At 37.5% G+C, this 14,846-nt stretch overlaps 1 protein-coding gene across 2 annotated transcripts in view; it reads left to right on the forward strand.

The window, feature by feature from the left end:
- Positions 1-14,846, forward strand: part of AGO3 (argonaute RISC catalytic component 3) — a 156,218-nt gene that overhangs the window by 121,709 nt on the left and 19,663 nt on the right. Inside the window, exons 15-18 of one of the 2 annotated variants that reach the window (XM_036911923.2) lie at positions 584-778; positions 1,110-1,244; positions 1,812-1,859; positions 3,744-3,845. In XM_036911923.2, coding sequence (XP_036767818.1) covers positions 584-778; positions 1,110-1,244; positions 1,812-1,859; positions 3,744-3,845 — 480 coding nt within the window. The remainder of the gene's footprint in view (positions 1-583; positions 779-1,109; positions 1,245-1,811; positions 1,860-3,743; positions 3,846-14,846) is intronic. The other variant, XM_036911924.2, reaches the window with a different exon arrangement.

Raw genomic sequence — 14,846 nt, forward strand, 5'->3', positions numbered from 1 at the left:
GTGTATCCCAACACCATTTATTGAAGAGACTATCTTTCCCCATTGTATATTCATGGCTCCTTTAATCATATATTAATATTAATTGACTATATTTTTGTGGGTTTATTTCTGGGCTTTATTCTATTCCATTGATCTATGTGTCTGTTCTTATACCAGTACCATACTGTTTTGGTTATTGTAGCTTTATAGTGTAGCTTGAAGTCAGGGAGCTATGTTCTTCTTTCTCAAGATTGCTTTGACTCTTACTGTCTTTATGTATATCTGTCTCTTTCTTTTCTTACTCATCTTTAGGTATACCAGCAACATCTATAAATTAGAATCTAGTTGTCAAATTTAAAGGGCTCCATACTTACAGGAAAACAGCTTTTTGCCCTATACTGGGTCTTTTATTCCTTTCTTCACTAGGAATTATCTATTTTTTATTACTCTCAAAGTGAACAGTGATAATAGTGAGGTTATAGTAAAATACAAATTTAAGTGAAATCTAGATAACATTTTTTCCATTCTTTTTTATTGTGGTAAAATTCAGATTCATGTAATTTTGATTATCTTAATATCTATTTTTCTTTACTTTTTCCATTAGGTTGTGGGTAGTATGGATGCCCACCCAAGCAGATACTGTGCCACAGTAAGAGTTCAGAGACCCCGACAGGAAATCATCCAGGATTTAGCCTCCATGGTCCGAGAACTTCTCATTCAGTTTTATAAGTCAACTCGGTTCAAACCTACTCGTATCATCTTTTATCGGGATGGTGTTTCAGAGGGACAGTTTAGGCAGGTTGGTTGTTTGGTATCTCATTGTACTATGACTAAAGAAGATACTGTGTTTATAATATGGTGTCTAGTTCTGAAGTTAGAAGTCCTCAATTAAGTCGAGAGTCCCTAAAGTCAAAATTTGATGCTTCCTTAGATTTTCCCTTTTAAAACATTTTCTATGGATATGTAGGCTTGTTTGCTAGATGATGCTCTGATAATAGTTAAGATGGAATAGAGTACATTCAGCTATTAAGTGATAAGATTAAGAAATTCTGAGAGTAAATTATCTTACTTTGAAGTATGTATACGAGAACAGCTGACTATATCAGATCTTTCCATTTCATCTTATCTAGGTATTATATTATGAACTACTAGCAATTCGAGAAGCCTGCATCAGTTTGGAGAAAGACTATCAACCTGGAATAACCTACATTGTAGTTCAGAAGAGACATCACACTCGATTATTTTGTGCTGATAGGACAGAAAGGGTAATCTGCCATCTGTTGTAGTATTATAAACCAAGCTTATCTAAATAGTTCATAGAGCACTTAACAAAGGCTCTCTGCCAACAGCAGAGTTTCTAATATAGAGTATATAGAGTAGAGAATTTCAACAAAGCAGATTATGAGTTACAGAAGCATGAAAGTAGGTTGTTACTTTTTAACTTTCTAGAATTTCTAGTAACATTCCAAATGTTCAAAATCCCATTAATGCTTTTTTTGTTCTTGTGGAGAAACTTATAGGTTTAAAATGATTCTTTCTGTTAATATTTTCCTTATACTTCAGAAGAAAAATTATATACTGTCTTTTTAAATATATTGTAAAAATTTGTTTTTAAAAGCTAGGGACTTTCTAGAATGATTAGTGGAAATTCATATGAACTAACTTTTAAAAAACTTCCTTTAAAATTCACAAAATTATTTTCTAGGTATTTTATAATGTGAATGTATATTTTTATAATTAAGAGGGGAAAAAGGTATAATATCTAGGGAAATATGTCTTCTTGTCTGTGTGCAACATAGGCAAATAGCAAGCAGTCTTGTTATCATTTCCAGTGCTCTGCCCCCATCCTGAAAACCTTGGAGCAGAGAAATCTGAAGATTGTAAGTGTCAATATCCCCTTGGGAAAGAGGTTCAATAGAAAAGACTAAGAGAGGAGTGTGTCTTGTCTTTGGTATACATATATTTGGTCTTTGGTTATAATTACTGTATAACTTTGGGCAAGTAACTTAACATCTCTGTACCAGTTTCTTTCTCTGCAAGGTTTCGATAATACTTTATGTGAGTTGTTAAGAAGACTAAATGAATTAAAATATGTAATGCTCTTAGAGTGGTGCTTGGCACATACTAAAAACACTCAATAAAGGATAGCTAGGAGTATAGTGGTAGTGATAATGGTAATAATGAATGAAAAAGAATAGCAGACATTGTTCTAGGTATTTTTTATAAGTTTAACTCATTTAATCTTCACAAACATGCAATAAGTTACTTACTATTATGATCCCCACTTTCCACAGGAGGAAACTGTGACACAGGGAGGTTAAATAACCTCCCAAGGTTACAAAGCTAGTAGTTGGTAGAACCAAGGACTCAAACTAGGCAACCTGGCTCCAGAGTGCTCTTAATCACTGTCCTACCACCTCTCTGATAGCAGTAGTGATAGTTTTTGTTATGGCCTCCAGGTTGTTACAGGCCTTTGACCCCAGATTACCAGGTATATATCGGTCCCTAGAAAACCAAAGGTTTCTTCAAAAGTAGTATTAGGAAAGCCCAAGTTAGATTTAATAATTACTAGCATCTGATGTTTACCCATGCCAATCCTTCATTTCTTTACTTCTTTTTCACCTTTGCTCTAAATACTACTATAAAAATAGATGAGAGATAATTATAAGTGAGGAAACAGAGGCAGAGAGGTAAATACCATGCCTAAAACCTGGTGGATCTGTGATATTAAACCCGGCATTCTGCTGCCTCTCTAAATACAGTGCAATTTTGTATATATATTAATTAGAATAGGCATAATTTAGTAGATTATGAACTGTTTTCTTTGTTTTGTGCTTAGCAAAAGCTAGCTAGTTAGTTAGTCCACATAGCTGTAACTCAAGCCACTTCCTGGCAGCAGTCCCTCACATGGTGGAAATAATGTCTGCGAGTTAGTAAACTAATTTCTGATTTGCTAGCCCGATAAACCTAGACTTACAGTTAATGATTTTAAATGTGTTAGGAATAAGGAGATGGAGGTGAGTAGAAATATGCATTTTAAAGTATCGTATTAGGAGCCTTTGATTATCAGGAATTTTGAACCATTTCATTCATATCATATCTACTCAGAGAAAATTATGGTGTCTGTTCCCTCACATGATGTTGAAACTGCTAGTATGAAATAAAAGGAATAGGGCCTTTGCAGTCATTTCCGTGTTCGACTTCCAGTTCTGCCCTTTACTGTATGCTATTGAGCTAATTATTTTATATGCCTGAGCCCTAGTTTCCCCTAAACAAATGGGAATAATATCTAACTTGCAGGATTACTAGGATTAGAATAATGTATGTAAAGTATCTGATGTATAAATGGTTAACAAATGGTGGCTATGGTTGATGTAGTTGACAGCATCCTCTATCTCTAAAAATATCATGTTCTCCATGGAAAATGCTAATTTTCATAGATGACACATTTAAGAGTACCTGCTGTGCACAGGTACCATAAATTTGGAGCACTTAAAGTAACTTAAAATGTATTTTAATTCTTCCCTCCATATTGTGATCAACTACCAGCTAAGCATCAGTAAAGACTAATCAGCTCTCACTTTCAGCAACATTTAAGAATGGGAACCAGGTCTAGAATAAGGTCCGCTCATCATGCCTTCTTAAGCAGTATTTGAAACTGAAAGCAGTGAAACATGGAATCAACTTATATATTTATACATTTTAAAAAGTGCTTTCAGATACCTGCTTTATCTTTATCTTGTTTAAACTTTGACCAAACCTAGGTTGGAAGAAGTGGCAATATCCCAGCCGGAACCACAGTCGACACAGACATCACACACCCATACGAATTTGATTTTTACCTCTGTAGCCACGCTGGAATACAGGTGAGCCTACACTTTGGATAAAATGTTTTGATTCCGGAACTTCTGTTATGTATTTTTTTTTAAATCTCAGAAAAAGGAGACAAAAATACTCTTCTCTGCACTCCAAATTGTTTCCACATGAAATTAGATGAAACTTACAGGAAATAAACTTCTTCCCCTTTCTTACCTTGAGAGTGGCTTATTTCCGTGAGAATACCAGATTAGTAGTTTAATAGATTGAATCTCCCTAAGCTGAGTCCTTAATTTAACCTGAAACCTCAAAAAATATTTAAAATACCTGATTGCTCCTTTGACGTGTTCCTTTATAAAAAAGGAAAAAAGTACTATAAAAGTACTTCATAGAGAACTTTGACATTTACTGCAGACATTGAGCATGTGAGTTTCATTATAGAATTACAGCTTTGAATTTCAGTTAAACAACTTTAAGAGTGTTTTCATATTCTTTTCAGAAACTCTTTCTGTTGATTTGTTAGCTATTCTTAGTAGACTATAAGTTTTAAATTAATTGCTTTTCAAACTTTGCAGCAGCAGAGACTGAGTCCACATTCCCAGAATGTCTGAAAGAAAGTAGCCCTGAACTATTTTAGATTATTTGTCATTGATTAAAATAGAAATTTCACATGTACCTTACTATACAGTGTATTTTAAACTTTTATATCTACCACATAGACTAACCCAGTTTTATTCTTACAACTTTAGAATTATTGTCTTTGTTTAGAATTATTTATCTTCATTCTTATTTCTTCTCCTCTTTGCAATCAGTGCTATACATTTTCCTGGTAGATGGTAACAGTTAACAAAACAGAGTTAAAAGTGTAGAGAATAAAATCTGTGTCACTAGGTTACATATTTTAACCTAGCATTTCCCTCCATGTATGCCAAAGAATGCTATTACTGTGACTTTTAAATAACTATCACAGAGGAGAAAAAAAATATCCTCTGTTCAAATAAATCTTGGAAATGCTGGTTAAACAGATTTTTTTACTCTAGAATTTATGGATACCGCTGATATGCAGATGGTCATTATGAATTTTCAAGGTAGGAGTATTTCCCCAGTGTATTTAACCAGAAACTTTAAGAACCAATTTTCCTTTGGAACATGAAGTTGAACCTTTGATCTAGTCAGCAAATGACCAGGAATATTTCACAATAGGACAAAACATGGTTTTTTACACATCTTGCCAGCTTTGGTAGAATTTTCAGACTTCTCTGAGATCAAAAAAAGGTCATATTTTTTACCAGCTAAAATATTTTAAAACCCAGTCATTTCTAAGCACTATAAGAGATTTTTTTAATATCATTAATGTACAATTACTTGAGCAACATTATGGTTACTGGACTCCCCCTATTATCAAGTACCCCCCACATAGCCCATTACAGTCACTGTCCATCAGCATAGTAAGATGCTATACAATCATTACTTGTCTTCTCTGTATATACTGCCTTCCCCATGTCCCCACCCCCCTACATTATGGGTACTAATCGTAATGCCCTGTTTCCCCCATATCCCTCCCTTTCCACCCATCTTCCCCAGTCCCTTTCCGTTTGGTAACTGTTAGTCCATTCTTGGGTTCTGTGAGTCTGCTGCTGTTTTGTTCCTTCAGTTTTTCTTTGTTCTTATACTCCACATATGAGTGAAATCATTTGGTACTTGTCTTTCTCCACCTGGCTTATTTCACTGAGCATAATACCCTCTAGCTCCATCCATGTTGTTGCAAATGGTAGGATTTGTTTTCTTCTTATGGCTGAATAATATTCCATTGTGTATATGTACCACATATCCTTTATCCATTCATCTACTGATGGACACTTAGGTTGCTTCCATTTCTTGGCTATTTTAAATACTGCTGTGATAAACATAGGAGCGCATATGTCTTTTTCACACTGGGCTGCTGCATTCTTAGGGTAAGTTCCTAAGAGTGGAATTCCTGGGTCAAATGGTATTTCTATTATTAGTTTTTTGAGGAACCTCCATACTGCTTTCCACAATGGTTGAACTAGTTTACATTCCCACCAGCAGTGTAGAAGGATTCTCCTTTCTCCACATCCTCGCCAACATTTGTTGTTTGTCTTTGGATGTTGGCCATCCTAACTGGTGTGAGGTGATATCTCATTGTGGTTTTAATTTGCATTTCCCTGATGAGTAGCAATGTGGAGCATCTTCTCATGTGTCTGTTGGCCATCTGAATTTCTTCTTTGGAGAAGTGTCTGTTCAGTTCCTCTGCCCTTTTTTTTTTTTTTTTTTTTTTGAGCAACAAGAAGTCTTTATTTAAGGCAAAGTCCATACTCAAAGATGGGGGGTGGTGTGGACAACCTCAGAGAAGGTTAAAGGCTTAGGATTCATGGTTTTTAAAGATTCCAAGAATGAGGCCAAGAGCCAAAGGTGTGTAGGCTTGCCGTGTGGCCTCGGGGCCTCTGCAGGGAGAGACATTGTGTCGCCTGCTCAGTCAGCCCTCCACGTAGTCTGTAAGGTGAGCTTAACACAAGGAATTTCTTGATCCTGTTCTTCTCCAAGGCAATAGTTCCCCTCAAGCAGGGGAAACATGGTGTTTAGAACTGCTTGCCCTGCCTTAAAACAAAGTCAGTTGTTGGCTAATTACCATAAAGTATGTTTGAAATATTACCTCCTAACTCCCTGGTTGTTTTTTTTTTTTTTTATCTCATATTTACTGATCAAATGGTTGTTAACAACAATAAAATTCTGTACAGGGGACTCAATGCACAATCATTAATCAACACCAAGCCTAATTCTCAACAGTCTCCAATCTTCTGAAACATAACGAACAAGTTCTTACATGGTGAACAAGTTCTCACATAGTGAATAAGTTCTTACATAAGTTCTTACATGGTGAACAGTGCAAGGGCAGTCATATCACAGAAACTTTCGGTTCTGATCACGCATCATGAACTATAAACAATCAAGTCAGATATGATTATTCATTTGATTTTTATACTTAATTTATATGTGAGTCCCACATTTCTCCCTTATTTTTTTTTAAATAAAATGCTGAAGTGGTAGGTAGATGCAAGATAAAGGTAGAAAACATAGTTTAGTGCTGTAAGAGGGCAAATGTAGATGATCAGGTGTGGGCCTGTAGACTAAGTATTAATCCAAGCTACACAAGGGCAACAAAACATCCACGGATGCAGAAGATTTCTCTCAAAACAGGGGGGGTGAGGTTCTAAGCCTCACCTCTGTTGATCCCCAATTTCTCACCTGATGGCTCCCCTGCGACTGCCTGTCTTAGGTTGTTCCTCCCTTGAGGAATCTTACCCATCTCTGGCTAACCAGCCGTCTTCCGGGGCCATACAGGGAAATTTAAAGTTGGTAAGTGAGAGAGAAGCAATATTCTTTCAAAAGGTTAGCTTTTTACTTCTTTGCAGATTTATGCCCTGTGGCTTCTATGCCCAGCATTTGTCTTGAGGCATCTTTACCACTTGGAAGAATTATGATACTCGGTAATTTTCGATATGAGGCACGAATTCTACTAAAGGGCTGTAGTTAGGAAGGAAGAAGAAAAGCTATAGAAGTAGCAGATGGAAGAAAACATGGGAAGATTGATTATTTCTTTGACATAACTTCTTGTAGAGTAACGTAAGCATGTATAGGTTTTAACAAACTACTAATTAAGTTGCGTAAACACATTAACAGAATAGGAATACAGATACATAACTAAAGCAGACCTACAATTACCAGCCATATCCAGTGAAACCAAGAAAACCAGTTAGGTACCCTAGGCATTTGTGAAAACTTATCAATGATATGATGGATATTGTCTAACTGAATTTGAATAGTTTGAGAAAAATCAGACAAATTAAAACAACACATTCCTGGGAACTGTTCACATCCCATATGTTCTTTTAACAGTAGATAGTCTATAGTCGCTCGATTTTGGAGCGCTGCAACTTGCACTTCTCCTAATTCTTGGTTGAGTTCTGACAGTATAGATCCAGTCAAATTTGTTGTTTTACTGTATGCACAGGCCAGCTTAGATATCTCCTTCTTCATTCCAATGGCAAGTCCAGAAACCGGCAGGATGAATGCAGCTACAACTGCAACAGTGCCAGGATCTTTGTTGAAGTTTTTTGATGATCATCTTCTGGAATGACTCTTCCAGAGGATGTTGATGTTGGAAGTTCTTCATATCCTATCTTAATTCGTTTTCTGTGTAGCCAAATTAGGCTTTGATCCTCTGTATAAACACAAACAAACCCTTTGCCCACACTTTGATATGACCTTTATACCATTGTGAAGAACCTATTGGAGACCACCACACAGGAACTGCTTTTTTTTTTTAAGAGAAAGAAATATTATCAGAAAAATGTACTTCCATAGCTGATCATCCGACAACCTTTAAAAGATCAAAATTAAGGATATATAAAGCATGCATTAATCGTTGATTTGCAGTTAATTTTATCCTATCAGGGAGTATTCCCCCCCTTTTTTTTGTTATCATTAATCTACAATTACATGAAGAATATTATGTTTACTAGGCTCTCCCCTACACCAAGTCCCCCCCACAAACCCCATTACAATCACTGTCCATCAGCATAGCAAAATGTTGTAGAATCACTACTTGTCTTCTCTGTGTTGCACAGCCCTCCCCTTTCCCCCACACCCCACATTATACATGCTAATCATAATACCCCCTTTCTTCTTCCCCGCCCTTATCCCTCCCTACCCTCCCATTCTCCCCAGTCTCTTTCCCTTTGGTAACTGTTAGTCCATTCTTAGGTTCTGTGATTCTGCTGCTGTTTTGTTCCTTCAGTTTTTCCTTTGTTCTTATACTCCACAGATGAGTGAAATCATTTGGTATTTGTTTTTCTCTACTTGGCTTATTTCACTGAGCATAATACCCTCTAGCTCCATCCATGTTGTTGCAAATGGTAGGATTTGTTTTCTTCTTATGGCTGAATAATATTCCATTGTGTATATGTACCACATATCCTTTATCCATTCATCTACTGATGGACACTTAGGTTGCTTCCATTTCTTGGCTATTTTAAATACTGCTGTGATAAACATAGGAGCACATATGTCTTTTTCACACTGGGCTGCTGCATTCTTAGGGTAAGTTCCTAAGAGTGGAATTCCTGGGTCAAATGGTATTTCTATTATTAGTTTTTTGAGGAACCTCCATACTGCTTTCCACAATGGTTGAACTAGTTTACATTCCCACCAGCAGTGTAGAAGGATTCTCCTTTCTCCACATCCTCGCCAACATTTGTTGTTTGTCTTTGGATGTTGGCCATCCTAACTGGTGTGAGGTGATATCTCATTGTGGTTTTAATTTGCATTTCCCTGGTGATTAGCGATGTGAAGCATCTTCTCATGTGTCTGTTGGCCATCTGAATTTCTTCTCTGGAGAAGTGTCTATTCAGCTCCTCTGCCCATTTTTTAATTGGCTTATTTGCTTTTTGTTTGTTGAGGTGTGTGAGCTCTTTATATAATTTGGATGTCAACCCCTTATCAGATATGTCATTTATGAATATATTCTCCCATATTGTAGGATGTCTTTTTGTTCTACTGATGGTATCCTTTGCTGTACAAAAGCTTTTTAGTTTGATATAGTCCCACTTGTTCATTTTTGCTTTTGTTTCCCTTGCCCGGGGAGATATGTTCATAAAGAAGTTGCTCATGTTTATGTCCAAGAGATTTTTGCCTATATTTTTTTGAAGAGTTCTACAGTTTCATGACTGACATTCAGGTCTTTGATCCATTTTGAATTTACTTTTGTGTACAGGGTTAGACAATAATCCAGTTTCATTCTCTTACTTGTAGCTGTCCAGTTTTGCCAACACCAGCTATTGAAGAGGCTGTCATTTCCGCACTGTATATCCATGGCTCCTTTATCATATATTAATTGACCATATATGCTTGGGTTTATATCTGGACTCTCTAGTCTGTTCCACTGGTCTATGGGTCTGTTCTTGTGCCAGTACCAAATTATCTTGATTACTGGGGCATTGTAGTAGAGCTTGAAGTCAGGGAGCGTAATTCCCCCTGCTTTATTCTTCCTTCTCAGGATTGCTTTGACTATTCGGAGTCTTTTGTGGTTCCATATGAATTTGTTCCAGTTTGTTGAAGAATGCTGTTGATATTTTGATAGGCATTGTATTGAATCTGTAGATTGCTTTAGCAGGATGGCCATTTTGACAATATTAATTCTTCCTAGCCAAGAGCATGGGATGAGTTTCCATTTGTTAGTGACCTCTTTAATTTCTCTTAAGAGTGTCTTATAGTTTTCAGGGTACAGGTCTTTCACTTCCTTGGTTAGGTTTATTCCTATGTATTTTATTCTTTTTGATGCAATTGTGAATGGAATTGTTTTCCTGATTTCTCTTTCTGCTAGTTCATTGACAGTGTATAGGAATGCAACAGATTTCTGTGTATTAATTTTGTATCCTGCAACTTTGCTGAATAAAGACATTAGATCTAGTAGTTTTGGAGTGGATTCTTTAGGGTTTTTTGTGTACAATATCATGTCATCTGCAAACAGGGACAGTTTGACTTCTTCCTTGCCAATCTAGATGCCTTTTATTTCTTTGTGTTGTCTGATTGCTGTGGCTAGGACCTCCAAAACCATGTTGAATAGAAGTGGGGAAAGTGGGCATCCTTATCTTGTTCCCGATCTTAAAGGAAAAGCTTTCAGCTTCTCACTGTTAAGTATAATGTTGGCTGTTTGTTTGTAATATATGGCCTTTATTATGTTGAGGTACTTGCCCTCTATACCCATTTTGTTGAGAGTTTTTGTCATGAATGGATGTTGAATTTTGTCAAATGCTTTTTCAGCATCTATGGAGATGATCATGTGGTTTTATCCTTTTTAGTTGATGTACTGGATGATGATGATGAATTTTTGAATGTTGTACCATCCTTGCATCCCTTGGATGAATCCCACTTGATCATGATGAATGATCTTTTTGATATGTTTTTTAATTCAGTTTGCTAATATTTTGTTGAGTATTTTTGCATCTATGTTCATCAGGGATATTGGTCTGTAATTTTCTTTTTTTATGGTGTCTTTGCCTGGTTTTGGTATTAGAGTGATGCTGGCCTCATAGAATGAATTTGGGAGTATTCCCTCTTCTTCTACTCATTGGAAAACTTTAAGGAGGATGGGTATTAGGTCTTCACTAAATGTTTGATAAAATTCAGCAGTGAAGCCATCTGTTCCAGGTGTTTTGTTCTTAGGTAGTTTTTTGATTACCAGTTCGATTTCGTTGCTGGTAATTGGTCTGTTCAGATTTTCTGTTTCTTCCTTGGTCAGCCATGGAAGGTTGTATTTTCTAGAAAGTTGTCCATTTCTTCTAGGTTATCTAGTTTGTTAGCACATAATTTTTCATAGTATTCTCTCATAATTCTTTGTATTTCTGTAGTGTCATCGTGATTTGTCCTTTCTCATTTCTGATTCTGTTTATGTGTGTAGACTCTCTTTTTTTCTTGATAAGTCTGGCTAGGGGTTTATCTATTTTGTTTGATATCTTGAAGAGCCAGCTCTTGCTTTCATTGATTCTTTCTATTGTTTCATTCTTCTCGATTTTATTTATTTCTGCTCTAATCTTTATTATGTCCCTCCTTTTCCTGACTTTGGGCCTCATTTGTTCTTCTTTTATTAGTTTCATTATTGTGAGTTTGGACTGCTCCACCTCACAATATGGGGATTGTTTTTCTTTACTGAGGTAAGCCTGTATTGCAATATACTTTCTTCTTAGCATGGCCTTCGCTGCATCCCACAGATTTTGTGGTGTTGAATTATTGTTGTCATTTGTCTCCATATATTGCTTGATCTCTGTTTTTATGTGGTCATTGATTCATTCATTATTTAGGTGCATGTTGTGATGCCCCCATGTGTTTGTGGGATTTTTTGTTTTCTTTGTGTAATTTATTTCTAGTTTCATACCTTCGTGGTCTGTGAAACTGGATGGTACAATTTCAGTCTTTTTAAATTTACTGAGGCTCCTTTTGTGGCCTTGTATATAATCTGTTCTTGAAAATGTCCCATGTGCACTTGAGAAGAATGTGTATTCTGCTGCTTTTGGGTGTAGAGTTCTGTAGATGTCTGTTTGGTCCATCTGTTCTAATGTGTTGTTCAGTGCCTCTGTGTCCTTACTTATTTTCTGTGTGGTTGATTTGTCCTTCAGAGTGAAGGGAGAGTTGAAGTCTCCTAGAATGAATACATTGCATTCTATTTCCCCTTTTAATTCAGTCAGTATTTGTTTCACATACATAGGTGTTCCTGTATTGGGAGCATAGCTATTTATAATGGGTATATCTTCTTGTTGGATTGACCCCTTTATCATTATGTAATGTCCTTCTTTGTCTTTTGTGACTTTCTTTGTTTCGAAGTCTATTTTTTCTGATAGAAGTACTGCAACTCCTGCTTTTTTCTCCTTATTAGTTGCATGAAATATTTTTTTCCATTCCTTCACTTTTAGTCCGTATATGTCTTTGAGTTTAAAGTGAGTCTCTTGTAGGCAGCATATAGACGGGTCTTGTTTTTTAATCCATTCAGTGACTTTATGTCTTTTGATTGTTGCATTCAGACCATTTACATTTAGGGTGGTTATTGACAGGTCTGTACTTATTGCCATTGCAGGCTTTAGATTTGTGGTTACCAAAGGTTCAAGGGTAATTCCCTTACTATCTAACAGTCTAATTTAACTCACTTCATGTGCTATTACAAACACAACCTAAAGGTTCTTCTTTTTTTTTTTTTTCCTCTTTTTTCTTCCTCCTCCATTCTTTATATGTTATGAATCATATTCTGTGCTCTTTGTCTATCCCTTGCGTGACATCTGTTTAGCCTTAGGAAGACTTCCAACTATAGGAGTCTTTCCAAAATGCACTGTAGAGGTGGTTTGTTGGATGTAAATTCTCTCAACTTTTTCTTACCTGTAAAATTTTTAATCCCTCCTTTAAATTTAAATGATAACTTTGCCAGGTATAGTATTCTTGGTTCAAGGCCCTTCTGCTTCATTGCATTAAATATATCATGCCACTCCGTTCTGGCCTGTAAGATTTCTGTTGAGAAGTCTGATGATAGCCTGATGGGTTTTCCTTTGTATGTGATCTTTTTTTCTCTCTCTAGCTGCTTTTAAAAGTCTGTCTTTATTCTTGATCTTTGCCATTTTAATTATTACATGTCTTGATGTTGTCTTCCTTGGGTTCCTTGTGTTGGGAGATATGTGCACCTCCATGGCCTGAGAGACTATCTCCTTCCCCAGATTGGGGATGTTTTCAGTAATTGCCTCCTCAATGACACTTTCTATCCCTTTTTCTCTCTCTTCTTCTTCTGGCACACTTATAATATGAATATTGTTCTGTTTGGATTGGTCACACAGTTCTCTCAATATTCTTTCATTCTTAGAGATTATTTTTTCTCTTTGTGCCTCAGCTTCTTTGTATTCCTCTTCTCTAATTTCTATTCCATTTACCTTCTCTTCTATTACATCTAATCTGCTTTTAAATCCCTCCATTGTATGTTTCATTTCAGATATGGAATTTCTTAATGATTGAATCTCCGACTTAAATTCATTCCTAAGTTCTTGAATATTTTTCTGTACCTCCGTAAGCATGTTTATGATTTTTTATTTTGTACTCTCTTTCACGCAGATTGATGAGTTCAGTTTAACTAGGCCCTTTTTCTGGGGTTTGTGAGATTTTGGTCTGAACCATGTTCTTTTGACATTTCATATTTCTGTGTGGTGCCCACTAGTGCCCAGAAGCTCCAGTCTCTGGAGCTGCTCAGCCCCTAGAGTGAGGCTGGGGATCGTAGAGGAGTGGAGCTGGTGCCTGGGGGGAGGAAAGATCTGTTTCCTGATTCCCTTCTGCAGTGCCTGTCTCAAGTGTCAGAGCCAGTGGGCCAAGCACACAGGTGTAAGTCTCTGTGCTTTGCATCTATAGTTGTTGTAGGTGGGGCCTCCCTCTGGCTGGCCTGACACCAGTGCAGTGATTGTTGGTTTGTGAACTGGTGCCCGCAGGCCAGGAGGGAGGCACAGCAGGGTGTATGTCACAGTGGGGGGGCCTCAGAGCTGAGTAGGCAGCCAGGAGGATGGGGCGCCTGAAGCTCCTCAAAGTTCCCAACCAGCTGGGCAGAGCGCGTCCAGACAACCTTGTCCAGCTCTCCCCTCCCCCTCGCAGCAGGCTCCATGCAAACCCCACTCCTTCAGCAGCCCTCTCTCTGCTAGGAAGCCTCTCAAACCACCTGCCTTTCCTTTGTCCCAGAGCAGCCGGGTGTGGATCCCCCTCCTCCACAAATGGCCACAATCTGTCTCTCAAGCACTCCACCTGTCTGAGCTCCCCAACGTCCAGAGCACCACACAGTGTAGGTTTCTGCTCCCAAATCAGATCTCCAGGGCTCAGTGTTCAGCAGTTCTAGGCTTCCACCCCCTCCCTCGCTCTGTTTCTCTTCCTCCCGCCGGTGAGCTGGGGTGGGGGAGGGGCTTGGGTCCTGCCTGATAAAGGCTTTTGTACGTTACCCTCTGTTCGTGAGGTCTGCTCTGTTTGTGAGGTCTGTATGCAGTCTGGTTCAGCCTTCTTTCTTGTTGCTGTTTTAGGGCTAGTTGTAGCAATTAACTGTATTTTCATACTATTTGTGGTTTGGGGAGGAATTCTCCATCTTACCTCTCATGCCTCCATCTTGAATCCCCCAAGAGATTATTTTTTCGTATCACTTTTAATTTACCAGTGAGTAACAGATCCTTTAAAATTTTGGCCAAATCCCCTATTTTTGATACTTTTATTGGTTCTTAATTGGTGTTTACAGCTTATTCCCTTTTCTCCCCTCCCATTTTATTTTGAAGTAAAATTCTTGTTCATTTTTAAAGCTTAAATTTACAAATCAGATCAAAGTTGGCCTTCCTTTCCACCCTTCACCTGCCCAGAACTGGCTAGAGCTTTGGTCCTGGTAGCTTTGAGTAGAGAAGGAGTCCATGGCCTGACTGAGAAACCACCCCTCGCCTCTCTTTCTAAGACTGTAGCTCATATGGTGTCACCGA

This window comes from Manis pentadactyla, chromosome 4 (genome assembly GCF_030020395.1).
Source record: "Manis pentadactyla isolate mManPen7 chromosome 4, mManPen7.hap1, whole genome shotgun sequence".
Taxonomy (NCBI): Eukaryota; Metazoa; Chordata; class Mammalia; order Pholidota; family Manidae; genus Manis; species Manis pentadactyla.